Source organism: Acanthopagrus latus, chromosome 7, assembly GCF_904848185.1.
Source record: "Acanthopagrus latus isolate v.2019 chromosome 7, fAcaLat1.1, whole genome shotgun sequence".
NCBI classification, from domain to species: Eukaryota; Metazoa; Chordata; class Actinopteri; order Spariformes; family Sparidae; genus Acanthopagrus; species Acanthopagrus latus.
The window spans coordinates 23096245-23114026 of NC_051045.1; the positions used below are offsets into that span (position 1 = coordinate 23096245).

Here is a 17782-nt window from a genome sequence, read left to right on the forward strand (position 1 = left end):
TCCCTCCCGAACATCTCTATCAATCTAACCTATTTCAATATATTTCCTGCATCAGTCCACACGCTATCTCCGCAAGACGGATGATCACGCCGCGCCAGCCGACAAACAGATGAGTTGAAACCAAAGGAGTATATTTTTCTTCTACGCTTGATGAATTGAAGATCTGTCAATGAGAGCGAAATAAAGAGTGTATTTGCTTATCGAGTGTAACCTCTGTGTGCTCCGCTGTAGGCGAGGCGGCATTGCTACAGTAGGTTAGCAGCGAGGATCCGCAGGGAGGCTGTCAGAGACAGTACGACAGGGAGTGCTTTAAGTTGAAGGTGAGCCAGTGAAGCACAACGCGCTCTTTTGTCTGATGCATGTATCAAAGAGAGGACGGCGGTGCATTCAAGTCCCTCCACGAGCGATGGATTAAAAAAAAAAAAAAAAAAGAAAGTCTCAGTTAATTGCAGATTTTTGCCTGCTGTAAAACTCTGTTTCCTTAACTCAGCCATGCAGGAATAAATTCTATTAGTCGTGTACGATTGTTGGATTTTTACTTGCTGGTGCACGGAATTTAATAATTTCAGCTGCAAATGAGACTGAAAGTCAGCAGAGCATTGAAGGACATGGTGCAGAGCATGCATATCTAACATTTGAAAATGCTCTGGCCTGGCTTTTCAATGCATTTTCAAGATGCAAACATTCCTCTAATGACCTCCAGTCCTGATTTACACACTAATATTCACCCGTTGTATTAGAAGTAAGACCACCTTCAGCCCATTATTAAACTCGGGGTCCAGTTTTAATGTATGTGTCCTTCGAAGCCTTGTGTATTAGGAGTCACTATTCAAGAAACAACCTACTTTACTCCTCTCATTATGCATTTTTATTTGGGCTAAGTGAATGCTGCTGGTCACAGCGCCACGGCACCTAATCAAAGCGCTTTCGCCGTCACAGACCACCTTTATCTAAAGAAGGCTTTCAGGCTGAGAATACAAATGTGCTGGGTTCAGAAGGCAGCTCTGTGACAAACACGACAGTCCTGAGAGAACAAAAAGCAAGAATTTACATAACCTTAAATAAACTCACTCGAATCATATAAAGTGCAAAGTCACACACTGTAACAGCAAATAAGGCTGGAAGCTCAGAGAGCTCTAAAGGACGTGCTGAAAAATAGATTTTACTCTCAATGGGATGAGCTGTTTTGTAGCATCACAAGGAAAAATGTGTCTGTACAAATGAAATCACATTCACAGCTGAGAGATTGGAAGCCAAAGTGACCTGTCACCACCAGCAGAGAGCAGCCATTCAGCTGAATTAGTTCTTTTGAAAACATTGTCTTCACAATCGACCGCAGGATTATCATTTCTCATGAGCGTGGAGCCAAAACAGTGGTCACAGGTTGCCTCTAAGGCTGTTGTGTGATACACCCACTTTGTGCTGTGGCACACACGAAGCAGATATGAATCACGGCATGCAGACAAGTGGTTTAAATATAACACACATGTATTCTTTTAGAGTTAAATCACCTTGTGTAATAATAAATCTCAGAGGCACCTCTGTGTTCCTGGTTGACTAATGCTGTATTTGATCCAAGCTGGCTGTGTGCATTGACGTCAAGAACAATATGAGCAAAGTGTTTGCAACTGTGCCATTTCAGTAGCATATGGAGAAAGTTGAAATTGAAGTGGCATGTCCTACTTTATGTAAGGCTTATTTCTATATATGTAATTAAATGTATATTATATACTCAATGATAATTTTTCTTAAGGTACAAAGGAACAAATTCCGTGAAAAGACTAAAACCATAAATGTCCTTCTCCGTCTCTCAATACTCTCTGACTTCTGTAGGCCAGGGTCACACGTGTGAAATCAGGCGAAAGCAAATGGCCTCCTGCTGCTGAATGTGGGCAGTGCAGGATGCAAGCTTGAGGGATGAAGCACACGCAGGGATGTAACGGTTACTGGCGTCACGGTAAACCATGGTAAAATTACCGACGCTAATAAGTTATATCAGAAATTATATAATACTTCTAGACTAGACTATACATAAAGAATAACATGAAATGGTGAATATAACAATAATTCATAATTCATTTAACAATAATCCTTTTTGTTTTAATCTAAAAAATGATCCAACGTGTTTCTGGCAAAAGCGATATGATCTAAATTGTGAGTTGTGTGATCTGTTGGTTTCACCCTAAGTATTAAGTAACAATGACAGTAATAATTAACAATGACATTTTCCATTCATTTTTTTCACAGAGAGGGTCTGCTGGCCAATCGAGTGCTGCTGCCACTACATCTCATTCTATCTCTGTAACACAGACATTAAAGGACACGTTTCAAAAACAAGCTGCCTCATCACAAAAAGCCAGTGACCTATTTTGCACAGTTCTGATACATTCTTTTATACCTGTTTAATGTTGATTTTGCAGTGTTTTGGATCTGGACTACTTTAATACATGATAAATATATTTGAATATAAATCAGTGTTTTTTCAACATTTTGAAGACATTTTTAAAATACTGCGGTATACCGATAACCATGATCATTTTGGTCTCTATTACCGCGGTGTGAAATTTTCATACCGTTACATCCCTACGCTACGTCTTTGCTGTTGGTTGTGGCTGTGACTTTGCCCGGTCTAAGTTCATCAAAGTTGAAGCCCGGATGCAGATTCACCTTGCCACAGGATGTGAATGAGTTTTTTTTGGGGTTTTTTTACCCCCTCACGTGTATAGAATGGAAGTGAACAGGAAGCGTACCTGTGACCACAGGCGTACCCCGTTGTTAGCCTCAGCCACAAGCCCACTGGATCCTACTGATGGTGTAAACCACAAATAACTATCATTAAAAACACACACACACATACACACACACACAAATAGGTCAATAAAATCCTGTAACAGCAGGAACATTACTCAGACATGACTAAATAGTCCATATGTTGGGGACTATTTTCAGCTGTGGATTAATACACATTTGCTGTGGCTTCGGGGCGGTGTAAGGAGGACTCACTTAAAACGAACATGGCCTAAGTGTGTGTGTGTGTGTGTGTGTGTGCGTGTGTACGCGCGCCTTCATACTAATGAAGGAAGATCGTGCAAAAGTGCAACAGTGTGATGTTTTTAACAGTCTTAGGAAAACAACAGTGGTCAGAATAACAAAAACTAGCTCCGGGCAGAACTTGTTAGTGTGATGAATTCATTGTCAGTTGTCTTATCATGAGATTTGTGCAGGATTACGTTGGCGGCGTTGAGACGGTTCCACCTGTTTCTCATACCATTTCAAATGGCCCATTAAAACATGTCATTAATTCAAGTAATTATTTAGACGGCTACTGCGGTTGAGTTATGAGTCCCAATTTTAGTGTGAATCGTCGTTTTTGCTTCTTATTTTCATGGGAAAAGACAGAAATGATAATGCTGTAATTTGTAGGATCCCTGGGTATGTCCCCTTGCGTCTGTAGATTATGATTTTTAATCTGGGGCACCTCTATAGCACCACATTGCTTCATTTGTATGCTGCGACTCATTTTTACCTTTTATCAAAAAATTGCAGCCCCTGTGATTTGGATGCTGCACCAGGCCATATTCTGATTTCGGTAACATTTCCATGAATTTGTCAGCCCTGAATCTTACCGCTTGCTCTTTAATATTACTCGGACACCATCCATCCTTCCTTCACACAAAAAAATACAGTGCCAACCAGGAATCTGTCCCCCCTACATGAATGAACATGAATCTCTAACCCCACCAGCTAATCAACAGTGCATCTCGAGGAGCCGCACACCAACAGTTGCGTTGCCGACAGAGCCTGGGAGTGTGCAGCGCTGCCTCCGAGAAGCGAGCTCATTAGAAGTCTGTCTCTGGTCAGATTGGTTGCCAGCACGGCAGTGACCATGGCGACACATGACTTGGCTGCCTGGTCTTTTGTCGTGGACATTGAAGCCTTTATAAGTGAGGTGCTAGCGAGTGTTACATAACGACACTGTGGAATAATGATCTGTCCATGTCATTTTCTCACCTCTTTCGTAAGAGCTGAGAATTTCAAAACTCCTTCCTTGCCGAACGGGAACATTCGCAATAAACCCATTTTTTTTTTTTTTTTTTGTGATTTCTTGAGTTGTAACATTTTTAGAATCAAACACCCGTTTTCCCTTTTCCCTCTATTTCTCATGCAGGTATACCTTGCACTACCTGGCACGAATCAAGATTTTGTGTTGTATGGCATCCTCTCAAAGAGCCTGCAGAGCTAAGTGGTTATGATGTCTTCATGTTTGCAGCGGCACTGGCAGGAAAACACACACTCCACTAGCTTTTTGCCCCGGCTGACGCTGGAACAAAGAGCACATAGCTGGAGGAGGGCCACCAGAGCAGATAAAAAAAAGAAAATGCTAAAAAACATGATGCAAGCCTCTCTGACCTACTGGGTTGCTCCGCGTGTGTGTATGTGTGTGTCTGTGTGTGTCTGTGTGTGTACGCTGCTCTTCGTTTGGCAAAAAAACCCGCCCGACTGCAACTGTTCTGTTTTCTCTCCAGGCCACACACTAGCTGAGCAGTGGCATTTGTTGTGTGGGTGTAGGAAGATTTTTACATTTTTTTTTTTCTTTCTCCCAGCTACTGTCGAGTATTGTCTGAGGGAGGGAGTACACATGAAACCGCAGTCTGACTTCGATCAAATCAGGATGTCGAGCACTTTGCATTTCATAATTCAAGCTCCCCCAAGCCTACGAAGCAACGCTCGCAGCCTGGAAACGTAACATTTGGGAAAATAGCCCTCACTGAAGAAGCATTTTCGAGCGTAGTTTCAATTTGAGCCGATCACTTGATTAGGAAAGGCTGATAATAGAGCTCAGCAGTGCTCTCAACAGAGCTCTCAGCGAGCGGGGAGCAAGTGATGCAATCTCACAGCCCTCTTGCTCGCCTGAAAAAGGAGAAAAAATCATTTTGCCGTCCTGATTTCAGTCCGTCCCTCTTGTCAATTTTCCACCTGACAGCTACTTCCAGCCCTGCGTACATTTGCACACACTCCGCACACAACCGTGCTCCCGCGTAACCCAGCCCCACCCCGCTGTCAAGTGTATGAAACCGACCTCGTAGCACCCCGCCCCACCCCTCCAGAATTGCGCTCTCCACCTCGGAGAATATCATATGTAGACCTTTCAGCGGCGCGCTAGTGAAGACAAATTGCTCGCTTGTTTGGGAGGGGGGCCTCCAGAGAGTGATTCATATTAATGGCTAGCTGGCAGTGGAGAGCGGCCCGCATATGCAAACTCCATTAGCAGGTTAGGCTGGAGTGTGTGACCTGGCAGTGCCACCGTGAGCTGCGTTTAGAAAGAGCTGCAGGTGCATTGCTCCTTCAGTATGAAGTGTGTGTGTGTACTGTGTACTTGGACTGGTGTATCACTTCATCGGTGTACCACGGTGATGTCGTCGATGTAATAATATTGCAGAATTGGTCGTCTCACAAACACAAAGCCTTTCACCTTTTGTTCAATATGCGGCTTTGATATTCAATGTTTTTTCCCAATGGACAACAAGAAGAGTCATTGTTATTTGCATAAAAATGATCTAATTACTCATTTAACACACAATGGACTTTTTAAAAAAAAAAAAAAAATCATCACAACCTTTCACGGGTTTTGAAGTGTTGAAGGATTCTGTGTTTGTCTGCCTGAGTGGCTTGGAGGTAGGGAGACGGCTGTGGCTCAGGTGTAGAGCCAGCGTCTTGTTATCGAAAAGTTGCTAGTTTGATTCAAAGAAGTGTCCTTGGGCGAGACACTGAAGCCGTAACTGCTCCTGATGTGCTGGTCAGTAAACCTGCGTGGCAGCCACCGCCATCAGTGTGTGAATGTATGTATGAATTACTGTAAATCGCTTTGGCCAAAAGTGTCTGCTAAAAATGTAAATGAGACACCGTTTTTTTAGAGGTTTAATTTGTACACCCTGGTTATCTGATAGGACAGCAATATCAAAGTCCAGTCTACTGACACTCCATTCTCTGTTAATATTCATATAACTTTGAATTGTGCCAGCAGTCTGTGAAAGTTATTCAGGCTGAGATGTGGGTGGCTCACGATTAAAAAAATCACACATTTTGGCACAATGCATCTGCAATCAGCTGCTAATAATAATCAAGAGAAAAGTGTAAAGCACTTCTCGCAACAAGTGCTGGACTAACTGAAAGAACACAGATGATTATGTTATTCATAAAGGAAGTCTATAATTGAGTAAAAGGCCAAGAGGGTTGTTAAAATCAGCGACACCCTAACTCACACAAGTTCACCTTAAAGGTTAGTTTGTATGTGTGTGCTAACCACTTCACGTCGGACTGCTTCAGTAACGAGGGTCAGTACAAAGCTTTGCCTCGACACTGATCCTCGTAAAAGGATCAGTCCCAACCATACCGGACCCAGCAAGCTGTGTGAAATTGATGAAAAACAGTATAATATGGGGCCTTTAAACACAGACTTCAGGTTTTAAATGACATTCAAATTAAAAGAAAAAGTGTCATATTTGATGCAAAGTCTTTCCATCATGTTGAGTCAATGTGTATAAATGTAATGACGTGGTCTGACTACATTAAATTATTGCAGACTCATACATTAATCTCATGCGTTTATGCAGTTATCACACATAAGGGGGACTACTGCAGTACAGAGATATAATGTGTTTCTTCAGTGTTTATTATTTAAGTCTTAAACATAAAAGTAATGCATTCAAGCTGGTTATTGTGTCTCCAAATATGTCACACACCCAGTAATTTCATTTATACACATTGACTCAACATGATGGAGACACTCAGCGTTAAATGCGAGACTTAACTTTGAAGTTATGTGACCGAACTCGATGGAAAGTGTAAATGTAATTAAGACAAAGGACATTAAATGAGGCAAATTATTTTCTGAGTAGAGTGTGCATTCTTACTAGTCACTGAAATGTGCCTCTTTGAGAGTACATTTTCTGGTATGTGAGAGGAGAGATTAGTGGGTCACTAAAATCAGGGAATCACATCAGGAGTCAGCCAGTGAGGGCAGCAAGTGTCCAAATCGATCCATCCATTCATTCAATCCGTCCGTCCATTCATTGATTAGTTAACAGTGCAATATCTAATACAACTGGTTTGAAAAGCAAATAAAATTACTAAAATTATCAACAGACTGTGAAGAAATGACAGTTTTGACAATGTTTTGTGTTGCAAAGATATCTACTGAAGTTAGCATTCTAACTAGCCTAAACACCTTTTTCTCCCAGCGGTCCAAAGCTCCTGTGCTGGCGGTGTAAACACCTACACTCCCCTTGGCAGTCCAGCAAGCTGACAATTAGTGTTTTCAGACTGGACCAGTTCTGAAAACTTAGTTCTAAGAGCTGCTCTTTTTTTTTTTTTTTTAATTGTACTTGCACCACAAGAACTGTTAACATTTAGCTCTTAGAACTGCATTTTGAGGTACTTTCTTAGCTTAGGCCCTCTCCCAGCACCATAGGAACTTTGGGTGACATTAGTGTGCTTTGACTGGTCAACAACTACCAACTTTTAAAACCCAGTCAGCTCTGTAAACAACAGACAGGACAACAAGCACACAAACAACAAGTCATAAAGAAAAAGCCGGCTGCTGTATGTCATTTCAGGGCTCCTCCATTGTGAAAGCCATCAGACTGAAAGCCATGAAGACGGTTCATGGTTCCCAAGAGAAAGATACATATAGCACGTGTACGAGTTTTTAATTACACAGCACAGCTGCTCAATTAAGAAACATTGTTCTGAAATGTATAAGCAAATGTTTTTTAATCTCCCCTCCTAAATGACTGGTTACACAAAGTCAAAAATTCAATCCATATTTTTAGATTCCATCCCAGTGTTGACTGATGTTACCTTGCTGTCTTCTCCATCATATTCCCAGGTGAAGATTCCAGCACGTCATCTTAATGAGGGAAACATGAACTTCATAGCTCTGAATTTGCTTGTGAACATTTGAAAGCCTTTTCTTGCTGTGTCAGATTCATTTTAGCAGCATCTCATATCTTCTACTCGTCTCATTTTCAGGCTCAGGTTGTGAGCATCAAATAAGGTGCTACTCAAACCTGAAGTGTTTCTGCTGTCTCAGCGGAAAAAAAAAATACCGATCTCACTTGAATCTTTAAGGCATGTTTTTGCTTTGGTTACTTTCTGAAGGCTTTAATAAGCAAATTCAACACAGGATTTAAAAAAAAAAAAAAATTGCTATCCAACCCCAACGGTTTGCTTAAATATAAGCAGTATACTACATGTTCAGATGCATGATCCGCCACCATCAGGTGCGTTTGTCACTTAATTTAGTGGCTAACTCCGCCCACGACAAGCCTACACACCAAAACATGAATAATGAGTGCAGCCGTTATCACCTTTCACAAACCCACATTGTCACACTGAATGCTGCTCTGTAATGTGATTATGTACACATGCAGACAGAGTCGCTCACAGTTCAGACTCCCTCTGCGCACTCCACACTTTCTCACAGATACTTGCACACAGATGTGGACGGACAGAGCTTGGCCGGTGGCCGAGTGAGCGGCCCTGTATCCCGTTATCCCTCCACACTCCAGCCTGATCAATCCTCTTTATAGATTTCTCATTTTCATTTATCTTCCAGAAGGTGCTCCCTCCCCCCTTTCCCAAGTCTTACAACAAATACCTCTGGATAACTTCTCTCTTCTGCTGCCAAATCCTCCCCATCCCCGCCCCCTCAAACAAAACACACCGGCATCACTTGCGATTAACTTCTGCGATGAAACTCTCCTCGGCAGCGGCTAATTGGGAATTTGCAGTGGAACACGCAATCTGCATTTTTGTAAACGTATGTACTGAAAGCAAAACACTAACCTAAGTGTGCTGTCAGGGTAGGTTACAGCACGATGGGAATGCGTGCGTGAAATCTGACGCAGCTGCCCAGGGCTGCTGGACGGGAGGAGGAGGAGGCGGAGGAGGAGCAGTGGGGGGGTGTAGAGGAAGCAAGTGAGAGAGAGAGGGATAAGAGAAAGAGAGAGTGAAAATCAACAGAGCCAGTCACAGGCCGACCTCTGGCCCTGTGTACCTGGCGACGATCAGCAGTCTCTCCTGTTCAGTCCGTCCTGTCATCTCTTGCTGACATCAACATGCTGTATTGTGCTGTTTCGCTGGCTCTGTCTGTCTGAGTTACATCCCTCTGCTTCTTCTTTAGGTCCGTCTCTCTCTACTTCGACATCTTCACACCTGAGGCACATATTTGTGTATTTGCTGCTGTTTGAACAGATTTTTGCTCCTTATTGACACTAAGGTAGAAAATGGCGATCTTTCATTCACAAAGATGACTTTACTGTATGAATACGACTAACACTACTGATATTGCTTAGCTCCCTCAGATAATGATTTAGTGTTGTTTAGCTCCCTCAGCTTACGATTTATTATTGTTTAGTACCCTCAGCTAAAGATTTATTATAGCTTAGCTTAGTGGCTGCCAAAGATGCCACATGTGTATAATGTTGTATAAATGTTTACATTTTAACCAATTTGAGCATACAATGTAGTAAATAAAAGTCAATATTGGATAAAATATTATTACTGTTTTTTTTATTACACTTTTGAAAACGCTTTGTGTTGTTCTTAAAATCTAGATTGTGTGGGTTATACAGTAAAGCAAGCTTATGTACATTTTACTGAAAGTGAATGGTAATTGTGATCATTGAAATGACATGCTGTAGCATTAGCATAAGCTTAGAAGTCATAAAGCTGAATGTTTAAGTTGCAAGCATTAGCTAACATTAGCAAGAATGAGTTACCAGACAAAATAGGGCAATATATGCTTGTTTTTTTTCCCGTCCCCTCAGTGGTTTATATATCTCCCTGTGCATGTAAAAGATCTCGATAATTAAAAAGGTCAAAGTCTGCACAGAAGCGTTTACATAATTTATGCCTAGTGGCTAGTTTGCCTCATAAGAATTGATCTAACACAGCTGCTGCTCAGTTGTTGTTAGTGGTGCTGGTTCAGGTTTGCGTGAGCTGACCAATCAGAGGAGACTGGATATTCAAGACGGGGAGCTTAAAGAGACACGAGCTAAAACGCAGCATTTCAGAAAGACCGCAAATACAGCACTGGACAGTATTAGAAAACTGATGTGTTATTTCAGCATTAAAGCATGTAACCCTATTCTGGTACTCATCCACAATTAAATAATGAACCCTTAAATGAGCATGATATGTCTCCTTTAAAATGAACCATGGAGCATTTCTAATTCTGATTCTACTTCTGAGACAGCCACAGGCGATATCAACCCAAAGTCTACTCTATCAGCTCCTGACTATAGTAAATGTGTTTGTACTGTTCATTACAGAACCTTCTTTTTGTTGAGAGCTGCTATCTGTAATGGAATGTGAAACGAGCTGCTCCTTCTTGGTACCACCTGAATCTCTCAGCTTTTCAAGTGTGTGTCAGCTCAGTGGTTTCATTTTCCGGCCAGGCGACGGTTTCCTGCAACAAAGCTCTAATAAAGAAACTACTGTATGCTACCTCCTCGGCACCAAACAGCAGACGGGCAAATTAGCAGCTAGCTGGTGAACATAGTGGATCATTTAGCAGCTTGAGAAGAGATATTTCCCTCGGGAGTTGGCAGAGACAAAAACAAAAGGAGGGTGAATATTGGACTGACATTCACCTGGTGCCCAGAAACACAACTTAACAACAACAAAAAACAAATATTAACGTTGTGTTATGTATCTGCTGGATGTATCTTTACTAATACTGCCATATCAGTTTAAGAAATTATAATCTGTCGTTGTGTTTACAGCTTGTTTCTGATGCACATAAAATGGCCAAAACCTATAGTGGCTCATTTAAGTTTTTACTGTTAAGTCAGAGGGATAACTTGTTAAACAGATAACTGGATCTTGTAGCCTGATCATGGATGCATAATGAGACCTGCAGACAGCGATGGAAGGGGAGCCCTGTTCATTCCCTGTTCGGCCAAAAACGCTTGACTTGTTGGGTATGAAAATACCCTTACCAGTATCTCCCATATTTAGCGCCAAGCTAACTTTAATAGAGGTTAAATGATTTCATCTTGTGGCTCATCTAGACTTTCGCAAATTCTATTGGAACGCATGGATTTAAATATGATAGTGAAATGAGTCAGTATGGGGGGTTGTGACACTCAAAAAATTGTATCCACCATTTTACAGCGTTCACAATGTAAACTCCTCAAAACCTCTCCATCTGCATGGCTGGATACTGGTGAGGTAACGTGATGTAATCTGAAATCAGACTGTGACATAAGCAGTTAGTAACTGTTTCAAGAGCTCAAAGCTACAAGTGGTTTCAGAAAGAAGCATTACTAAAAAATAAAAAATGAACTTGTGCAGTGCTGAATATTGAACAGTCATATACATAGGTACAGTAGTAGAGCCAGGGTTAAAAGAAAAGTGGGTTGAACTTGGACGGAAATGTAATTGTCCCTATTGGATGTTTTATAACATTGATTTGCTCTGAATCCCACATCACTGAAGACAACTGGTGGAAGACATTACCCAGAGGGAAAAACGAACCCAAACATCATAAAAAGAACACTATACTCCTCCGTTTACATTGAGCTTAAAGTTGCATAGTGTGAGATTACAAAGAGGCATATAATGTGAACCACGGTGAGCCAGTGAGGCCTGTATCCATGGCGACTCTGCTGCTGACCAGGCAAGCGTCACATTGTTCAAACACAATCATGATGAGGCTTCCTTTATAATGACTATCAGAATAAAAACTGAAAGATCAAGTAAACCCCCCTCTTTGACTGAGAGGGTATCGTGTCTTTGCGCTCCCCGTGTATTGTTTCACTGCTGAATCAAATGAGCGTTGATCACACGGCCAAGCCTCAGTCAGCACTGCAGCACTGGCAGCTCTGAGGCATTGGATGCATACTGCACTGAGAGCGGAGCCTACAGAGGACCAGATGACACCATATTGAAGCTTTTAATAATTTAACATGTTTTCTGTTCATTTACATCCCTCACAAAGTCAAAGGGAGGTCACAGACTGTTGTGAACACTATTCTCCTCGGCGCGACGCTCACATGTGAAATGTCTGATCTCTTGTTTGAGCATTACTTATTCATTAGTTATGTAATTAGCTGCTCGTATTCACATTTGGATCCACTTTTTGTCTGCATGAGTCAGAAGTTCTACAATAGATGTTAGGGGTAAAACTACTCTGCTAACTGCCATCACAGGTTTGTTTGATCGTTAGGTGAATCAACATGGAGTCAAATGAAACGGAAAATTGTTGCTGAACTGCTACTGATTAAAAATATTCAGGCATGTTGCGTTTGTAGCTGCACCCCAATTAGTGATGATTTTTTTTTTCTGACATTAATTGTTGTTTTCTATTTTCTGTTTGTCTGATACCCATTTGCATCAGTCACTAGTGTCCCCGCAGTCCATACACGCACATGTGGAATATAAAATACAACAAAAAAAACAAAGAAGAATTACATGAACACAAACTAAGACTGAAGACCGATACATAACACAAACTCTTTCAAAGCAATCTCAACATATCTGTTAATTTCAAGCTTTTAGTTGAAAGCATTAGTTGGTTACAGGCTCACATCTGAAACTGTCTGTACAGAAATATTTTTTAGGCTTTGGAGGAGGTACTGTATTTGAGCCTACTTAGTATTCCTAGTAAAATGCTGGTGATTCTCGCTCCTGTAATTGGGCTGGTCTGAGAAGAATTCAGAAATATTTTTCTTGAGCAGAATAGTATGCATTTAGAAGCTGTAACATATCCTTCTGGGCAGCTGAAAGCAAGAGCGCAACATTAGAGCGGGGTAAAATCCAATGATGATATGATATATCCATAATCAGATCGGATGGGGGTGGGAATTAAACAGGAAGTAGGTGGGGTTACCCAGCCAGAAATCAATAAGAATTTGGTAGAAACTGCTATTTTTATTAATTATTAGAAAAAACATTTACAAAGCAGCCTCAGAATTGAGTGTCAGAACAATGTTTTTGATCAAATAGATACAGTTGCTTATATATGGCATTGAATTTTAATAAAATGTTTGTTCATCCTATATGTTGAGATCGGTAATTATAAGTATGAAATCATAGGCAACTGGACTTTCAGCTGGTTTCAGCTCCTTGAGGACGTTTCACCTCAAGAGGCTTCTTCAGTTCTAATCAGCTGTAGGGAGGTTGCAGCTACATAAATTAGAATTAATCTCTTATGGACTGTTATAAATGACAATTATTGTAAAGTATTTTTCACTGGATAGTAAAGATGAAAAAAAATCTTATATCGTTGCCACTCCATATTTTGGTTTGCTGTGATATACATTGTAATATGAGAAAAGACAGGAATTTTAACCAGATAACTTGAATTGTACTATTCAAAAATGATTGTAAATACATTGTACGGGAGTTTGTTTTATCAAACAACCGAAGTAGGCCGTGCTTCATTTAAAAAAAAAAAATCAATCAAGACATGTTGTGATTGGAGTCTCACTGTCCCCACCAAGAGTCTCACTCAAGAGCCCTTAGTGAGGTAACGTCACATCCACAACGTAAGGTAAATCGCGTGTGTTGCTGTTATGGCCACGTTCATGGTCATGAGAACTGTGATATACTTTATGTAGCTTCGGATAACAAGCGACCTGTTCAGTTGTTTAGGTATAAAGATGTGTAGCTTAAATCTGACTTAATCATGTATGTTAGACAGACGTCTCTTAATTAGTCATAGCAAATTAAATCTGTGCAAGTTTCCCATTTGTATGAAGCAGCACAAACGTTGTAGCAGGATGTGCTGAGTGAGTTAATTTGCCTCGGGCGACATTGCACATCCCGACTATTGCTCATGGATACATTGCGATATCGATGCTGAAATGATATATTGCGCAGCCCTTCTTGCAACCCAGTTACCCAATAAAGATATTCTTTTCTTCATCACAGGTGAGAATATTGAGGCGTTTCACTCACAAGACAGTTGTACTTGTAGAAAGAACAGAGAAGTTTGGATCCTTTGATTTATTTTAACAGGACGTAGCTCAATGGCAGGTTAAACTGTAGAATGTCATCAAACCACTGGACAGCTGCTGTGTACAGGGTCTGGCAGAAACAGAGGGTTTGAAAGTTTCAGCCCACAGAGAGCAGTTCAGCATCAGCTTTCAACCCTTTGTACCCTGTGAAATCCTTGGAGCTGCATGCTGTGTGACTGAGGTGAGCTGCCTCTTGCCCTGGGCTGTGACTTCACACACCATCAGCTGCCGGGGGGTTATCCACGCTGAGAGAGCGGGCGCGATGCTGTTAAGTGCATATGGCGTATATTAATGTCATGTCTTGTAAATTACCGTGACGGTCTTGATGCGACCGCTGCCCCTGGTGCAGGTCCAGCCGGATCGGTTGAACAGGAGGCTGCAGACCTCCCCCTCCAGGCAGGGAGCCATCTCACACCACTGACGGCTCCGCACGATCCGCGCTGGGAGGACCAAAGACAAGAGGGCAGAGAGGCAAATTAAACAGACAGATTGAGAGAGACACTTCAGAATGTCAACTTTTCCTCTGGAACAGACAATTAAAACGTGCTTTTTATGCTCACCAGACAGGAAAGCATCTTCATATGTGGATGTGTCTACAAGCCTGTAGTATTTTAATGAGGTTCTTGTTGAACCGCCATGTCTGAATTGCCTGTGGTAGTAACCTTTACAGACCAGCTGGCGGTCCATAAATTACTCTCCCGCTAGTGCTAACTTTCACCGCAGCTGCATAGAAAGATTGCTTGTTTTAACTGACATTTTGTTAAGCTTCCTCCTCAAAAGGATTTTAGATAATTCCGGTGAGGTAAAAAGTCATTTGCACCAATTGACAAGGTTTCTTTTGTTGAAGATAAACTGGGCTTTTAAAATAAATAAATCTTTTTTTTTTCTTTCAAATTTGCACTCACCGAACAATAATCTATGTAATTTCCCAGAGTGGTTTTCATTCTGCCTTTCTTTTCACAATCAAGGCCAGAAATGTTGTATATCCGAAGAATCTTGGACATCAATTGGGCACCAGGAGTAAAAGAGTTACAGTGAATTGCAGGAATAGCAGTAGCTCAGGTTCATTGTTGGTTCACCACAACGGCTGAGAAAGCCCTAGCTACCATATCCACCAAGGTCAAAAGAGGTTGGTTTCCAAAATATTTTTCTCACTTTCCTTACCATTTTTTGTTCCATGAATTCTGATGCATATATATATATGACTGACTTCTGGCATATGTTTTCATAGAGGGATGTTCTTTTCAGCCACTATATGGTAACAAATAGGATATTGGATTAGCCTTAATTGAATTTAAGGCCTTTGCAGTGGTATGCGCTCTACTGAGTGCCATTCCAGTTTTTTTTAAAAAATGAATTTAATTTCTACTTCAGCTGAACCTGTTTGGTGTGCGACATGTCAGCTGGGATTTGCCCCAGCCTTCTGCAAACCTTCGAAGAGGAGCAGGTATAGTGAGTGGATGCATGGATGGATTCCTTATTTCATACAGTTGCCTGCTACATTGGACGTTAAACTGTCGTCAGGAAAGAAAATTTTCAGGAATGAGAATTATTTCAGTTTTTTTTCTTTTGACTTTGGATGGAGTTATAGTCGGTGGAAAGACATGATATCCTGGTAACAACAACAACAACAAAATGTTAATATTTCTTTTAAGCGTATATCCTGTGAATGCATCTGCATAAATCATGACAACAATAGCAGGAACTACTAATACTTTAACACATATATTAGAGGGAGTGGATTACAGATAGAAAGGCAATGAAAAGTCTTCTTGAAGTTAATTGTCTGCCGGAGACATCAGGCTGTCAGAGTGAAAGCCAGTGATGCTCTCATTCTCCCTCTGCAGTCTGTCTGCATGACATTGAATTAGCATTCGCCTGTAGTCGACGCTGATAAGCACTGATTGTTCTTTACACAGCGCGCTAAAGCCACACTGAAAGGTTATCGGCTCTCTGCGGACCTGGCCGGGGCCGCTGCTCCTGCCTACCCACAATCCCCTCGGGGCAGCATATTGTGGAACGAGGTAACATGGTCTGCAAATTGAAAGAGAGGAACTACAATTCGTTGAATGTCCACAGGAGAGCTGAGGGCTGAACAGAGAGGGGGGAGAGTAAGGAGGTGTGGAGAGGGAGGCCTGGTGACATTTTGCTGTGAGGTATTCCTGGTCCAGGCCTTGTTAACGGTCTGAAATTGGTCTTTGGAGTGTCAGACCCCGGCTGCTGCTCTGCAATAAAGATCTGTCATCTCGCTGTGTTTATCAAGCCAGCTGAACAGCACCCTTATGCATGTAAGCACACACACACGGAAAATTACTGCTCTGTAGATACAAAGCCATTCTCCCTCAGCAAATAATAGATATTGTTGACACATCAGAAGAGGGGCTGTTCTTTTTTTTTTTTTTTCTTTTTTTTTTTTCCAGGCTGCCCTCACAGGAGACACAGTGGTGGAACAAAACAATCCACCAACCTGTCATCTCATTGAACTGAACAAGCTTAAGAAAATATTAAAGCTAAGCATCTCCAATCTGAGACTGAGCGGTCATTTCGGCTTCACCCCGAGCAGAGAATCCTCAGCCAGCCGGGGCGGAGGGAGCGGGGGGGGGGAATCTAAAGTGACCTTCCTCCTGACACAGCAACATGCCGTGGTGAATTTTCATTTTCACAGCCATCCGTCAGGCGCAACAAAGCGTAGATTTATCAGTCAGTTGCAGATGTAGTTTTGAGTACATTACAGGGCCAGCAAAACTCAATTTCCAGGGCACGGAATAAAAGCTGAGCTGGCAAAGCGGCGGGAGTGCTGACTAACCGTGGAGTGCATCAGCCCAATCCAGCCCAGAGTCGCGGAGGTTGGCTAAAATAAATGCATTTTTCAGCTGCTGCCACAGTATCCAGGCACTCGATAGCTCGCCCTTGTTACTTTTTTCAATGCCATCCGTGACAGTGTGACTTGATCTATGATGACTTGATGAATCTCCTGGTGCTGCAAGCCGTGGAGCGGTCGCACAGCGCCGGTCGGGATTAGAGCGTCACTGTGATAACTTCATCAGCATCATGAATAACATCGGCGGCGACAAAAGAGGCACGGCTGCGGTTCGGCTCGGCTTTTCTTTATCCATCAAAACTATCCGTCCAACATGCTGGCAAATGCAATTGTAGACGTGTTTGAAAGGTTATATGGAACAGCCACCCACACACACACGCACACATTAACAGTATCCTTAGCAGACTGCAAAAATATCTGTCTGCTGCTATATGTCATTTTAAAGGATCTTTCACACGCTGCTCTTATAATAACCCTGGCTCGTTGGATCACTCGACTGGTGCAAATGTCTAGAATGATCGTGTCTACCCCCGGCATGACGGCTCCATCGTGACAGGTATCTGTTTTGGGTTGTGTCTGAACATGTTTTTCTGTTTGTGATGGCGGCAGTGTGCAGCAGCAGCAGCAGCAGCAGCAGCAGCAGCAGAGTTGAAACAGCTGGCTGTGGTGGTTGAAAGAGAGCGGGAGAGAGAGAGAGAGGAAGAGAGAGAGCCTGTGTGTCTGGCTGACACCTGGGTGGCCCGTCCTGTTGCCGTCATCGTCTGAGTCCCACCCGGGGAACGTGGACGTCGGGCCAGGCTTGTCATCTGCCAGGGTCCCTGCTGGGGTACTGCTCTGGACCTCCAACTAGATCACATGTAAGACCATCTGTCCCCCTGTGCACAGTGCCAAGCCCTGCCCAGCCCAGCACAACACAGCACTGCCAGACGAGGCTCAG

General features: G+C 42.3%; 1 protein-coding gene across 1 annotated transcript in view; it reads right to left on the reverse strand.

Moving 5' to 3' along the window:
* The window catches only part of tafa5l (TAFA chemokine like family member 5, like), a 58170-nt gene that overhangs the window by 8878 nt on the left and 31510 nt on the right, over positions 1-17782 (reverse strand). Inside the window, exon 3 of the mRNA XM_037105264.1 lies at positions 14337-14464. Coding sequence (XP_036961159.1) covers positions 14337-14464 — 128 coding nt within the window. The remainder of the gene's footprint in view (positions 1-14336; positions 14465-17782) is intronic.